General features: G+C 41.8%; 1 protein-coding gene across 1 annotated transcript in view; it reads right to left on the bottom strand.

The window, feature by feature from the left end:
* Positions 1-213, bottom strand: part of LOC124795019 (RNA exonuclease 4-like) — a 65,554-nt gene extending 65,341 nt beyond the window's left edge. The window contains exon 1 of the mRNA XM_047258784.1: positions 65-213. Within this exon, the coding sequence (XP_047114740.1) occupies positions 65-109 (45 nt within the window). The 5' untranslated portion in view covers positions 110-213. The remainder of the gene's footprint in view (positions 1-64) is intronic.
* Positions 214-16,217: the final 16,004 nt, after the last annotated feature.

The following is a 16,217-nucleotide window of genomic DNA, read 5'->3' as shown; positions in this document are numbered from 1 at the left end:
ACACACAACTTTCAAACCAAATGTCCTAACAAGTGATATCATCACACATAGTTTTCTGACTAACCTGGGTCATTTTCATTTTCATACTGCTGTCAGCAGGGGGTAACATCCCGACGAAACACGTTTATATGTCACAATATCGAAAGAAAAGCAACAACTATTATTGCTTTAACCACGCCACCACATGTCAACACAAATCGACCACACACGTAAATACACACCAAAGACTATATGCATTCAAACTCAAAGACTATATGCAGGTGTTTGCCTATCTATATTTATGTTCCACTGAAGCACAACAGGGCCTTGCCCGTCTGACTTCTAATATGGCTGCATGATATTTAGAAGAATAGCTTTTGTAATTTATCTAAATGATGTTTGCATGTATGACTGTTTTGTCTGTAGCTGTTATGCCCTAAAGACTCTGGTTATTGTTGAGATTGTTCGCTTGTCTGAAGCATAAGAGTAATGGGTTCCTATATGGTGAATTAGTTGGTGGCTTGAAGTAGGTGCCTTTTCATAGAATTTTTTTGATTTTGTTTTTATGTAGGTGTAGATTGGTGGATCTTGTAAGAGTTCCTTAATGAGTGTGTACGGTGTGTAGCGGTCTGCATCGGTGATGGCGCGGAGGATTCTGTTTTGGAGTCTCTGATTTTTTTGTAGATGTCGGTCTGCTGCCATAGACCAAAGTTCCGATCCGTATAAAATACTTGGGACAATACCTGTACAATCTTAGTTTCGTTTCAATGCTAAGTCCTCCACCTTTTAGGAGTTGGTATAGTTGTAAAAAAGCAGTGAAACCTCTGCTTCTGGATCTATCTATTTGCTTTACGAATGTTAGGCGTTTGTCTAGTACAAGGCCGAGATATATAACTCAATTGCTCCATTCTATACTGATGACCTTCGCTGTTTAGTCCCCCTTAAACATCCCAACAACCACCACCACCACCACCATTCTATTTCTTTGTCGGCTACAGAAATAGTCTATTTTGGGGAGTCAACTTCCTCGTGAATATAACTGCTATGGACTTCTTCAGATTTATCTTTATTTTCAAAATGTTGCACCATTTCGCGATTTTGTCTAAGTGCTCCTGTAGCTTTCGTGCTATGAATTTGAGGTTGCTGCTGCTCCTGTAAACCGCCACGTCGTCGGCATAAAGCGCTATCTCACCACCTACCAACTTCGGTACATCATTGGTGTATAGCGAGTATAATATGGAGGAGCCAAGAACTGAGCCCTGCGGAACTCCTGCCACAGTGTCCATGATTGTGGTTAGATGTTTGTCGCACCTGACGCGGTACTGCCTCCCCGTCAGAAAGGAGTCAATCATGTTGATGATATGTCCAGAAATTTCTAACGGGGATAACTTAAAGATTAAGCCATCGTGTAAGACTTTGTCAAATGATTTCTCAATATCGAGAAAGACTGCTCCTGTGCTGTTTCTGATCTCCGCCCTGCATATGTATTCCACCAGATGCAGGGATTGATGGATCGTGCTGTGTCCAGAGTGGAATCCAAACTGTTCAGGGATGATTGTATAACTGTCTTGTAGGAATCTGGATAGGGAGCTGAGGATCAGGCACCTTAGTACTTTCCCTAGAAAAAACAGAGATGAGATGGGTCAATACCTTTGTGGAAGGATAAGATTCTTATTGGGTTTAGGTAGGGTTACGACCTGAGCAGTTTTCCAGGCTTTTGGGAAGTAGGTTAGGGAAATGCGCTGTTTGTATAGTGTGGTGAGGTAGGTGATTGCGTTGGGAGGCAGGTATTTCAGGTATGGGACATCGACCTTGTCGGGAACGGGGGATTTGTTATTCCCTAAGAGTCTGATGTAGGCGAGTTGATCGGAAACAGGGGTAAATTCCGTATCTGGCCTCTCTTGCCTAAATTGAGCCACTCGTGAGTGAGTCATACTCAGTACATGTAAACGTAGCTCAGGCTGTTGTATTGTTGCTCTATGCCACGACCGTGCCAATCTGGACAGGTTTTATGGCTTGCAAACTCCGCGACTGTGTCTAGTGACACATTAGTTTGTGATACAACTGTTACCTTTATTTACAGCAGTAACCTACTGCTCCACAGTGTGCGCAGTAAGTTGTTTGGCACGGTGACAGAGTGTGCTTCACTGTACAGATTCTCAGGTGCTGCAATGGCTTATGATCACCGATGTCATCTTGTGTAAGAACTTGTCGAATTCGATCTTCCTGCACATCAGCGACTCTCTGTATTAGTTCTGCCTTCCGTTTCTAGTAGGAATCCGCGACTGGGGTGTAGTGGTGATGTCTTTCACCTCAGCCATGAAACTGTGGTCTAACTAACTGCTAAGAGTAGGAACCTTGTAATATTGGCCATGATCTCAGCGCAGTAAAAACTTACTTCCACCTCAATGAACGATGAGATGGGGTTATCTGGCCAAATAAGCGGCAAGCGGCCACTAGTCTCCATACAGTGCGTTCTTCAGACATCTCTGAGCTCAATGAAAAATGGCTGTAGTTCAGTTACTTTGCTCAAGGACAATATCCAGCTCATCACTCGTTGGCATCAGTGTAATTTGAACTGATCAACTTATGAATATTTGATTAATCTGACGTCAAGGAAATACATTTATAAGAACGCTTTATTCAATGAAAGCAGGAGGCTAGCTGAACTGTAACTCAAAGTGACCGTGCAGAAAAAGAAATGTAAAAAACATGGAACATAAAACACAGGAATAAACATCGTTCAGGGAGAAGGCACAAGAACGCGAGAAAAGTGTGTTATTCATGTAAGCTCTGTAATTTTTAGTACCTAAAACAGTTATTGCGCGCACAATAATGAACAAGTAGCACATGTAAACAGTGGTCTCCTAATGTTTTGGGCTACTTAAAATGGCGCCGACTCTGCCTTCAAAACAATATACAGTGTACGTCTGCTGTGCCACATCCATTCTCTTTTTACCTCCTTGCGAAAAACGCAGAGTCTCTAGTGGCCGGCGTGGAACTACATTGACAGCCGTGATTTAGTGAGTACAACACGTGACACTGCACCATACACACACTATATGAACACACAACTCATCCTCACTAGTGCATAACAACAGTCAGTGGAAGGGCAACAAGGACATGGCCCCAATCTGCATTATTGCCAAATTTATTCAAGATGGCGGCGGTATATGTGGGAATATCATAATGTCATGGCAGGAAGGGCAAATTTGGTGGGAAAATGCGTCAACTGGGCTACCTTCACTAACCCAACCCCATCGCCTCCACCCTTCCCTCCCCCCCCTCCCTTCCCCAGAAAATGGAGGGAAAAACGTCAATTGGGCTACTTTGACTAGCTTAAGATAACGGAGGGAATAAGTCTGGCCAGAAAATCAGAAAATAGGTCACTTGGGCTACCTCCACTAACCTAAGTCATACAGCTACCTCTTCCTTGGAATTGGCAGGAAAAGGACTCAGCCTGTACTGGGCTGCTGGACAGGATGGACGTAAGTTCTTATTTTGCATGCAGTGTTTATGTAAACGATTTTCGTTGTCATAGGCAGTAGCTCAAACCAGTGGGTTCCTCATGAGGTCCGGAGTCCAACTGAACTAGTACACAGTATTGCCACCAGAGGGCGCTGTCGTCCCATGGCGGTCTGGGGAAAAATGGTGGGAAAAGCACTCAGTCTGCGTCCAGCTGCTGGAGACAGGAAGGAGCATACTTTATTTATTTTCAGTGGGAAGTTGGAACAATTTATTTAGGGATTGATTTCACGTAATTTATTTATCATGCTGATACAGAACACTCGCCCTAGTGTGCTTGGGGTCACAGTAAATAGCCTACAGACCTGCAAACTACTTGTAAATCATCTAAATAATGCAGTACTCTGATGTACAAACACGAAAACAACTCGTGAAGTGTCAAAATAATGCATATATAATGCTCTACAAACACACTCACTAATTGCAAACTGTCAATATAATGCATTGCAAAGCCTACAGACATGTTCACAAAATAATGCAACAGACACGTTCACTACCTGTAAAATTGGCAAAATAATGCATGTATAATGCTCTGCAAAAACACGCTCACAACCATTAAACAGCCGAAATACTACAGTGCACAAACACTCATTGCACATAAAACCACTTTTGGACTATCGTTAAGAAATTCGATCATGACATATCAGCGAACTGTTCCCTACAGAGTTCCAAAGTGGAATGATGACTGGATGCATTCTTCCTAGCGATCCTAACGGGACACACTGTCCCACATGCGAGACGTCTCTGGTTGGGCATTTGTTTACCTAGCCACTGTAGCTGGTTACAGCGCCAAGTGAGGTGTTTGCATAGCAGCTCACCCCCGCAGGGACAGTTAAAAGGTTGTCAGTGTCATACAGACGTCACATGTTTATGTAAATAAGAGCCAAGTACCATGCTCTGTTATCGTAAAGTGTCAGAGAAATATTTAACAGGCGCTTTTCTTGTTGTGGAAGCTTTCGTCATGTCTCAGCTTGTGCACATGGAAATTCCTATCCTAACAGGACCTGTTTACGAAAATAGCCCAGAATATCACCGACTGCATTCTCCCTGATGGTCCTAACAATGCCTCCTGTCCATCCCGGAAATCGTAATGTCCTGCTTTCAAGATATGTATCAGAAACAATAAATGCTAAAAGCCTCCATCATATATGAGCATGCATCATAACAGCATTCTTGTTGTTTGGAAAGAGGGCACTGCCTAAGCACAGATGAAAATCAGAACAATACGGAAACAGAATTCGAAGCACTGTACTACTGAAGAGAAAAATGGTGTGGAGATGTCCTAATGCCACAATGGCGAATGAGGGACAGCTTCCCACCAGAGATGGATGGTCTGCTTCAATTTGTCTTTGAACTGCCCCCATCTTGTTCGAAGCTATCTGTAGAGGCTCATATGTCCAGCACAAAGGATGACTTGTGAATGAATGGAACATTCTGATTGGCTCTTACTGAATGTTCCTGCAAAATTACTGATGCTACCGGTGTCAGAGTGCTGTCCACCTTTTTTTCTGCAGATGAGACTTTCAGTGGCTAAACTATGTTGTACAGATCGCCATATTACACTGACAGTTAAACCCTGCAAAAGTGGTCAACAGATCGTTAAATACGGAAAGACATTTCCTCAATTACACTTCTTTGCCACTGACGATGGAAGCTTGAATATTTCAGCGTGAAAGCGATCTCCTACCTGGATATATATCACAACATACCATTTCGACATAGTAAATACAAAATTCGCATCCTGCGCCATACAAAATCACCACTTCTGCAACCTGCACGTAGCTAATCGACCATTAGACACTCGTACATATACCGCAAAGATAGACAGCATAAGCACATGGACTACATATACTCCTCGCAGTAGGTCATCCACCATAGCCGACAGTCACAAGTCATCTGCCCCCACACACACATTGGCCCGACATGTGATCAGAGCACCCTCAGCAGACCAAGGTCACTCTCCGAACTGTTGTACAAAGGCTGGATAGGTTCCCCTTGGCAGAATGGTGTTATTGTTTCTGGTCTCAACCTGCTTGCTTGCTTACAACATGCATCATCAGCAGGGTGCTTGTTTTATTGAGTATTCTTTTTAGTGGCTTCATTTTCAGTTTTCGTTGTGTGAGTGCACCAGATATTTGTGTTCATTCTGTGTGCTACTGTGTTTCACGACTTTATAAAATTATGTGTTTACTTTTTTGTTTTGTTGTTACGGTTACAGTGTAACATTTTGTTGCGATAAAGAAAGGAGTAATAAGATATTTTCACTCCAATACACCGTATTTTGCTCTGTGATTTTCTGCCAAACATAATTAAAGACATAAAGTTATGGGCCCAGGGAAATGCATACATACAGCATCTGTTTCTGCTCTGTGAATTAATTGCTTTTTCAGAGTTTTATTCGTGTGAACCGTGACGCTCAAGTTCTGGAATCGTCGTATTTCGCTGATCTATTGTGGGAAACCTTTGTTTTCGGTTTGAAATGAGTATTATAAGATTGACATACACTATGTGGTCAAACGTATCCGGAACCTGGCTGTTAATGACTTACAAGTTTGTGGCACCCTCCATTGGTAATGCTGGAATTCAGTATGGTTTTGGCCCACCCTTAGTCTTGATGACAGCTTCCATTCTCGCAGGCATACGTTCAATCAGGTGCTGGAAGGTTTGATGGGGAATGGCAGCCCTTTCTTCATGGAGTGCTACATTGAGGAGAGGTATCGATGTCAGTCGGTGAGGCCTGGTACGAAGTCTATGTTCCAAAACATCCCAAAGGTGTTCTATAGGATTCAGGTCAGGGTGCTGTGCAGGCCAGTCCATTACAGGGATGTTATTGTCATGTAACCATTCCGTCACAGGCCATGCATTGTGAACAAGTGCTTGATCGTATTGAAAGATGCAATCGCCATCCCTGAATTACTCTTCAACAGTGGGAAGCAAGAAGGTACTTAAAATGTCAATGTAGACCTGTGCTGTGATAGTGCCACTCAAAACAACAAGGTGTGGAGGCCCCCTCCATAAAAAACACGACCACACTATAACACCACCGCCTCCAAATTTTACTGTTGGTACTACACACGCTGGCAGACGACGTTCACTGGGCATTCGCCATACCCACACCCTGCCATTGGGTCGCCACATTATGTACTGTGATTCATCGCTCCACATAACGTTTTTTCAATGTTCAATCGTCCAATGTTTATGCTCCTTATACCAAGCGAGGCGTCGTTTGGCATTTACTGGTGTAATTTGCGGCTTATCAGCAGCTGCTCGACCATGAAATCCAAGTTTTCTCACCTCCCACCTATTTGTCATAGTACTTGCAGTGGATCCTGATGCAGTTTGGAATTCCTGTGTGACGGTCTTGACAGATGTCTGCCCATTACACATTATGACCCCCTCAACTGTCGGCCGTCTCTGTCAGTCAACAGACGAGGTCAGCCTGTATCCTTTTGTGCTGTACATGTCCCTTTGTGTTTCCACTTCACTATCACATCGGAAACAGTGGACCTAGGGATGTTTAGGAGTGTGGAAATCTCGCATATTGACGTATGACGCAAGTGACACACAATCACCTGACCACGTTCGAAGTCCGTCAGTTCTGCAGAGCGCTCCATTCTGTTCTCTCACAACGTCTAATGACTACTGAGGTTGATGATATGGATGGAGTACCTGGCAATAGGTGGCAGCACAATGCACCTAATATGAAAAACGTATGTTTTTGGTGGAGTCCAGATACTTTTGATCACATAGTGTACATTCAACCTGTACGAAGATGTATAAATTGAAAACGTACAGTATCAGTCATTTTATGGTAAAAACTTCCAACTGTGGAAGTATCAGTTGCAAATTACTTTTCATGCTGAAAAAGTTCTCGAGGGCAAATCGAGGCCAAATGAAGCTGGTGAGAGTCAAAGCGCTTGGGACGACTTAAATGCGAAGGCGATGCTCAGTCTATCTACTGTGATGTGATTTGGCCAATTACAATCTGTTATGACATGCACACATGCAGCAGAAATGTGGGCCAGACTAAATGCTATTCATGAACAGCGATCTGCAGTTAATAAAATGGCCCTGAAGCAGAAAGTTTTTGATTATAGAATGTTGCCAACAGATAACAGTCCAATTCCAAAGAAGAAGTAGTGGTTGTATGACTTAGGGTAGTGGAGGTAGCCCAAGTGACCTATTTTCTGGTCATACGTTTCCCTCCGTTTTCTTAGGTTAGTCAAAGTAGCCAAATTGACATTTTTCCCTCCATTTTCTGGGGAAGGGGGGAAGGGATGGGTGGAGGCGAGGGGTTAGGTTAGTGGAGGTAACCCAATTGACGCATTTTCCCACCAAAATTTGTACTTCCTGCCATGTCATTGCAACGTTTCCTGATCTGTCACCGGCATCTTGGGTCCGCCATCTTGAATAAATTTGGCAACAATGCAGAGTGGGGCCATGTCCTTGTTGCTGTACTACTGCTGTCATGTCAGTCGCTAAAAGCTTAATGTATTTTTATCTGAAGCCATATGAGAATGCATGCATGAGGAAGGCCTTCTTTTACCATCCAATGAAAAGCATCCACCATCCACTTTCACTATAAATGTGAAGACTCAACATCAAATCAATACTTTTGTGGGTGCTGGTGCAGTCAAATACAGCTGATCAGATGGAGCTTCACTGGTCACTAGCACATTTATGTCGTCCTATACTGAATGAAATAGCCAGGTTTATCGGTGTCAGTACATATGTGTATTGGCGTCTTGTACATGCATGTGTTGTGGACCCCAGTAAACATTTGTGGAAGTATGATCATTTTGCCAATGACTCTGATTTGTCCATCATTTGCCCAGCCACCTGCCCTCGTTTTGACTCTTCACCTGAGACTATATTTAAAACTACATAAATTTACCTGGCTTACAGCTCTCCACCAAATCCATTAACTAACACCCGTATTAATAGGTTAAGTGCAGGAAGCAGCTGCTAAGAAAGCGGAGTACATGTGACGGGCACTTGTGGGTTTTCTCAGATAGAGAAATTCCTCAACAGACACATTGTGAGAGGTGATAATATGGACCAAAAAAAGAAAAAAGTCAAGTAAACATGGTCCCTAATGTGCACATATTAAAAGCTATGAGCACTTGTTCATCTTTGTTATTGCAAAATACATCTCTTCCACAGAACAGGTCCTCATAGTTCTTAGCATAAGTATTTTTGAGTTCATGTTTCCTGGATAATTCTTTTCTTGTTTTTGTCCTACTACCTCCCAAAATATGGAAAGAAAGCAAGTAGAAAAGACATATTTCACAGTGTTGAAGATGAACAAGTGCTCATAGCTCTTAAGGTGTTAAGTTTAGAAGTCATCATTACTAGATATTTTTTCTTGTTTTGGTACCAACTATCAGTTCTGAAAGTTTGTAAGTGAACTTCTGGTTCACCCTGTATACAGTAAAGAGTGAAGTAAGTACACCAGTATACATTACACTATACACAAATTTGTATATATGTCAGGTACTGAATCTAGTGGGTGGGTGGGGGGGGGGGGGGGGGTTTGTATAGACAGAACATTTCTCCACATGTGGCTGCAAAAATTGAAGCTATAAATAAAGTCTTAAATGTCATAGTGGAAAAATTGAAAAAAGTATTGAAAATATAGAATAAAGTTTCACTAGAATGATTGACACAAAGTTTATGATGCCTAATCAGCAAACTGATATATAGTACAAGAAGACTGGGTTGTTGCTAATGTCAAGTTTCGAGAACATGCGGAAGACAGTCAATATGCTAGTAGTAATCACTGTGATAATCAAAAAAACATTAGAAGGTATGGGAAAAACTATTAAGACTATTAGATCTGCATTGAAGTTAATCGAAAACGCCGATGAGATGGAAACATATTAAGCATTAACATGCACTGAATGAAAGACTCAGTCGACATGAACCTCAAGTAGAATATTTGAAAACCATTTCCACACCTACGCTAAGAGTATACAGGGTGGTCCATTAATCGTGACGGGGCCAAATATCTCACGAAATAAGCGTCAAACGAAAAAACTACAAAGAACAAAACTTGTCTAGCTTGAAGGGGGAAACCAGATGGCGCTATGGTTGGCCCACTAGATGGTGCTGCCATAGGTCAAACGGCTATCAACCGCCTTTTTTAAATAGGAACCCCCATTTTTCATTGCATATTCGTATAGTACATAAAGAAATATGAATGTTTTAGTTGGACCGCTTTTTTCGCTTTGTGATAGATGGCGCTGTGTGAAACATCTTGCAGTAACATAGGTAGAACATTACGTAGGAAATCAGCATACATTGCACCATTTAGATTGCCATCGATACAATGGGGACCAATTATCCTTCCTCCCATAATGCCGCACCATACATTAACCCGCCGAGGTCGCTGATGTTCCACTTGTCACAGCCATTGTGGATTTTCCATTGCCAAATAGTGCATATTATGTCGATTTACGTTATTGCTGTTGGTGAATGACGCTTCGTCGCTAAATAGAACGCGTGCAAAAAATCTGTCATTGTCCCGTAATTTCTCTTGTGCCCAGTGGCAGAACTGTACATGACGTTCAAAGTCATTGCCATGCAATTCCTGGTGCATAGAAATATGGTATAGGTGCAATCGATGTTTATGTAGCATTTTCAACACCGACGTTTTTGAGATTCCCGATTCTCGTGCAATTTGTCTGCTACTGATGTGCGGATTAGCCGTGACAGCAGCTAAAACACCTACTTGGGCATCATCATTTGTTGCAGGTCATGGTTGACGTTTCACATGTGGCTGAAGGCTTTCTGTTTCCTTAAATAATGTAACTATCCGAAGAACAGTCCGTACACTTGGATGATGTCATCCAGGATACCGAGCAGCATACATAGTACACGCCCGTTGGGCATTTTGATCACAATAGTCATACATCAACACAATATTGACCTTTGCCGCAATTGGTAAACAGTCCATTTTAACACGGGTAATGTATGACGAAGCAAATACCGTCCGCACTGGGGGAATGTTACGTGATACCACATACTTATACGTCTGTGACTATTACAGCGCCATCTATCACAAGGCGAAAAAAGTGGTCCAACTAAAACATTCATATTTCTTTACGTGCTACACGAATATGTAATAAAAATGAGGGTTCCTATTTGAAAAAGGCGGTTGATATCCGTTTGACCTATGACAGCGCCATCTAGCGGGCCAACCATAGCGCCATCTGGTTTCCCCCTTCAAGCTAGACGAGTTTCGTTTTTTGTAGTTTTTTCATTTGACGCTTGTTTCGTGAGATATTTGGCCCAGTCACTACAATGGACCACCCAGTATACAAGTTGTATACTATCTCAAAGTCAGTTTAGTACAGAACAGCATGTCGAAAGCTTGTAATGATATCAAGTTGCACAAGGCCATTCAACAGAAATTATGATTGCCAATGAGATCAATCATCCCAAGAAACTTTTAAACCATTACTGAAAGAATTTAACAGCTCTCTCACACACCTGATAAGACAGATGTAGGCAGAAGGGGAGGGGGAGGGGAAGGGGGAGGGGGAGGGGGAGGGGGAGGGGGAGGAGGAGGAGGAGGAGGAGGAGAAGAACAATAACAATATATTATTACAGATATCATTAATCATCACAGTAATATTGAGATACATGGAACATAAGGAGTCAGTAGTAGGGAACCACCACATATACTTAGTATGCAGCCAATGACTTTCATCAAGCACACAGTACAGATTGGTCATAAAGATTTTGAAAGAACACTGAATCTAATATTCTTAAAAATGTCAAAGCGTGAGCATTATTTACGAAAATTGACACAAATTTATGCTGAAATAATATGTATGAATAAGGTACATAAGAATGATGACAACCCAAATGGACAAATGAAAAGCTTGAATAATAGGAAATACTGAAATATTATTCAGCCTGTTTAGTTGCCAGATATACATTGGTGAAGGTATCAAACTTCAGCGCAAAAGAATTTTATGATGACCCCAGCAAATTAGTAGACCGATTAAGACTGCTCACCACATTGGCTGCAGCGGGGAATACTGCTCACACACATGAAATCATATTAATCGGTTCTAAGCTAAAAAAAACATGCATCATCGAATAATTATGGAGACAGTAGTTCAAGAACTCCACAAACTGACCCACAAGACATTTCATAGGCATGTTATAATATGAGGCTTGTACGATGCATTACAAGTAGATGGTGTAGTTATGAAGCAATATTTGTGTGTGAATAAAGGTTTCAAATATATTTTAATGGTTATATATGTATAAGATTTGGTTGGACATTACTGGTAAGAATAAAAATGATAAAGAAGCTCCACAATTGTTTGAATAATTGCTGCAGACAGGGACAGATCGCTACCCACACAAGTTTCAAATAGATTAGTGAGGTGAGTTTTATAATAGATATTTAAAGACGGTAGCTGTGGAGCTTGGAATATGTCTCTACTTGACATTCTCTCATGTAAAAGCAAGTGTTGTGAGACATCCAAACAGAATTATAATAAAACCAAACATGGATGCATTTAATTCTTCAACAATCATACAAATGGCTAGATATTCTCCCACAAAAAATTGAATACTACAACCAAACTATACATTGAATAATAGAAATTAAATCAATTGATCTCTATGATAATAAACTCCTAAATACATTATACAGCCATATCAAAATGTTGGATACATGCAAACAAAAATTTAATGCAGGGGATTTAGTATGTATTTCAAAGTGCATTGTGACATTTGGGAAATAATATTTACTGAACAGATCAATAGAGGCATTTACATGTTCCAAAGTGCAGTGAACAAATCCCAGAACTTACATCTTAAAGGATGGTGAAGGTGAAAACATTTCTGGAAGTTTTTACACAGAAGAATTACAGAGAAGCTCTGAACTGGATGCGTTTCTTGTGGAGCGTCATAAGTCTTTGAGGGATCAAGGCTTTAGATAAATGGCTTGACTTCCCATTATCACACAACAGTTGGATGGATGCGAGTGATTTGGTATGTATCATGGTGCAAAACCTCAGATCACGCAGCAGCATAACATCAGTGGTATGAAGCACAGCTGCAAAGGTGGGTAATATTTTCGATAAACCAGCAGGGCATTGCACATGCTTCTACACAGCTACTGTGAGCCTGGGACAAAGTTTTAAAAAAACTAGCACATGGTGAAAACGGAATTATTCTATTGGGAGAGACATGCAAGGAACACAATATCACTTCTGCTACAAACAAAGGTTTGGTAGAACATCATGCTGCACACTGACTTTTAGGTTGATAAACTAAGGCAATATGTGCAAGGAAAGACACTGATATAGGGCAGCATATTGTAGTACTTGCAATTCATTAAAGCATTGTACATCAAACTTGAATTGAGTTTTGAAGTACATTTCTGTCAAGTTATGAACACTGTCCATCGTACAGTGAAGATGGAGAAAAAACCTGTGCAATGTATAAAAAATTGCATTAAATCAGCAGTGTGAGTGGCTAAAAGGTCCCAAAGCAGAAAGGAGTACAAAGAAGAAGAAGAAGAAGAAGAAGAAGAAGAAGAGGGTCTACTAAAATGCCTAGGGTCCACCAACACTTAAGACATCAGGAATTTCTAATTCCATGCTGACAAGTCTTTCAGCGATTGGTTCTTTAGCCATAGGGGCAGTAACCATCACACGGACAATGAAAAACCTGACTAGTGTCCCGGAACAACTTGATTGGGTATAAAGACACAATAGGATGATGAAATATGTGGCTATCAGAAAAGGACTGTACTTAAAACCTTACAGGAAAGAGCTTGGGCTATTCATAAAAAAACTCCTAATCATATTACCCAGCAGGCCACTTACAAATACTATCTGCTTAAATTTGTCAAAAAATTTAACATTCCAAGATTTCATAAAATATTTACATGGAATATGCTATTGAAGTCTATGTGGAAATTTTAGCAATGTAGGACTATCAGTTTAAATGTTGCAAGGAATTCACTGTGGAGATTATGTTGGGCGGGGCAGTCAGGGGTGGGGAGGGGGGGAAGACAGAAGATCGTGCACTATTTCAACTCACTCAGTGACTTACAACCACTGGAATAATTGTACTTTAACACAATTGTGTCCTCTGCAATTTTTGATACTTCCAAAACTTTGATACATACTTGTGTAGTAGCCCTTTTTGTCTCATGTTTCTCCCAATGAGTTCATAAAAACAGGCATCAAGTACATCACTGCATCAGTTGAGATTTAGATGTGAAGTCATACACTCTGATTCTAAAAGAACGATTTTGCTTGGATTACTTTCCACCAATCAGTCCAAGCAGTGGGAATTGCAGTATGATTTTGATTTGACTGGAGACATTCAACAGCACTTCAGTATCACTGAGGCAAATAATATACTAAATCTACAATGTGATGGTTGAGGAAAAAATGTTGAAGAAGTACTTCCCAATGCATGAGAGATTGAGTTTTGAAGTACATTTCTGTCAAGTTATGAACACTGTCCATCGTACAGTAAAGATACAGAAAAAACCTGTGCAATGTATAAAAAATTGCATTAAATCAGCAGTGTCAGTGGCTAAAAGGTCCCAAAGCAAAAAGGAGTATGAAGCTGGAAAAGGGACTGTGCTATATGCAACCACCAGTATGCTTAAATCATAAATAAGGACAATAAAGGATGCAATTGAATTTAGCCACGGAGGTTCAACAGGACCACTGCTTCGTTTCTGAAGAAGCCAAGGTTTGAAGAAGAATTCCGATAAATTTCATGAGTCAGCTCAGCCAGTGGTTATACTACAGTCAGCACAATTTGCATACAGAGTAAAATTACAACAAACTTAGAAGGAAAGTTGCTACTCACCATATAGCGGAGATGCTGAGTCGTGATAGGCACAACAAAAAGATTCACACAATTATAGCTTTTGGCCATTAAGGCCTTTGTCAGCAGTAGAGACACACACACACACACACACACACACACACACACACACACACACACACACACAGACAGACAATGCATGCACACATGCACGCACGCACACGCACACACACATACGCACTCATGCACACACAACTTGCACTCTCAGACTCTGGTATTGTTATATTCCATCCTGGATTTTCCATTGTTTGATTACAACAAACCTGTATCTCAGCAAAAAATTATTCAAATACTAACAAAGAGATAGAGGGGCTGGCCAGTACTTACCTCAGCTCAGTACAGCCGATAGATACACATAAAACAGAACTGAAAATTTACATTCCTAGCTTTCGGAACTTTGTTCCTTCATCAGGGAGGAGAGAGGGGAAAAAAAGGGAAGAAGGGAAAGTGGATTCAGTTACTCACAACCCAGGTTATGAAGCAACAGGGAAAGGTAAACAGGGAGGGTAGCAAGGATGGAGGCATGGTTGTCAGAGGGAAGCCAAAGATATTCTACTGTAAGTACTGTGCCAGCTTCAAACCAAAGAGGATGCATACAGAAGTAAAGTATAAAGATAAACACAACTATGTAGGATGAAAAGATGCGTGAATGGCTAAAGAGGAAAGGGAAAGAGGAGAAGACTGAAGAGTGAATGGGAGTGAGGTTCTTTAACGTAGGTTCAGTCCAGGGGGATGGCGGGATGAAAGGATGTGTTGGAGTGCAAGTTCCCATCTCCGCAGTTCAGAGGGACTGGTGTTGGGTGGGAGAAGCCAAATGGCACATACGGTGTAGCAGGTTCCTAGGTCCCTAGAATTATGCTGGAGGGCATGCTCCGCTACCGGGTATTGGGCATCTCCTAGGCGGACAGTTCGTCTGTGTCCGTTCATTCGCTCAGCCAGTTTGGTTGTTGTCATGCCGATGTAAAAGGCTGTGCAGTGCAGGCACGTCAGTTGATAAATGACATGTGTAGTTTCACACGTAGCCCTGCCTTGAATTGTGTGTGTTTTACCAGTAGCGGGGCTGGAGTAGGTGGTTGTGGGCGGATGCATGGGGCAGGTTTTGCAGCGGGGTCGGTTACAGGGGTAGGAACCGCTGGGTAGAGAAGGTAGTCTGGGAATATTGTAGGGTTTAACAAGGATGTTACGGAGGTTAGGGGGGCGACGAAAGGCAACTCTGGGTGGTGTGGGGAGAATTTTGTCAAGGGATGATCTCATTTCAGGGGTTGACTTGAGAAAGTCATATCCCTGGCGGAGTAATTTGTTGATGTTTTCGAGGCCAGGATAATACTGGGTGACAAGGGGGATGCTTCTGTGTGGTCTGGGGGTAGGAACATTGTTGTTGGACGGGGAGGAATGTATTGCTCGGGAAATCTGTTTGTGGACAAGGTCTGCAGGATAGTTGCGGGAGAGGAAAGCACTGGTCAGGTTATTGGTGTAGTTGTTGAGGGATTCGTCACTGGAGCAGATACGTTTGCCACGAATACCTAGGCTGTAGGCAATGGAGCGTTTGATGTGGAAAGGATGGCAGCTATCAAAGTGAAGGTACTGTTGTTTGTTTGTGGGTTTGATATGGACTGAGGTGTGGATGTGAGCTTCAACAAGATGAAGGTCAACATCCAGGAAGGTGGCTTGGGTTTTGGAGAAGGACCAGGTGAAATTCAGATTCGAAAAGGAGTTGAGGTTATGGAGGAAATTAAGGAGTGTTTCTTCACCATGAGTCCAGACCACAAAGATGTCATCTATAAACCTATACCAGGCCAGGGGAAGCAGCTGTTGGGTCTTCAGGAAAGCCTCCTCCATGC

The sequence above is a fragment of the Schistocerca piceifrons genome, chromosome 4 (assembly GCF_021461385.2).
Source record: "Schistocerca piceifrons isolate TAMUIC-IGC-003096 chromosome 4, iqSchPice1.1, whole genome shotgun sequence".
Taxonomy (NCBI): domain Eukaryota; kingdom Metazoa; phylum Arthropoda; class Insecta; order Orthoptera; family Acrididae; genus Schistocerca; species Schistocerca piceifrons.
This window is presented reverse-complemented; position numbering and strand designations above follow the sequence as displayed.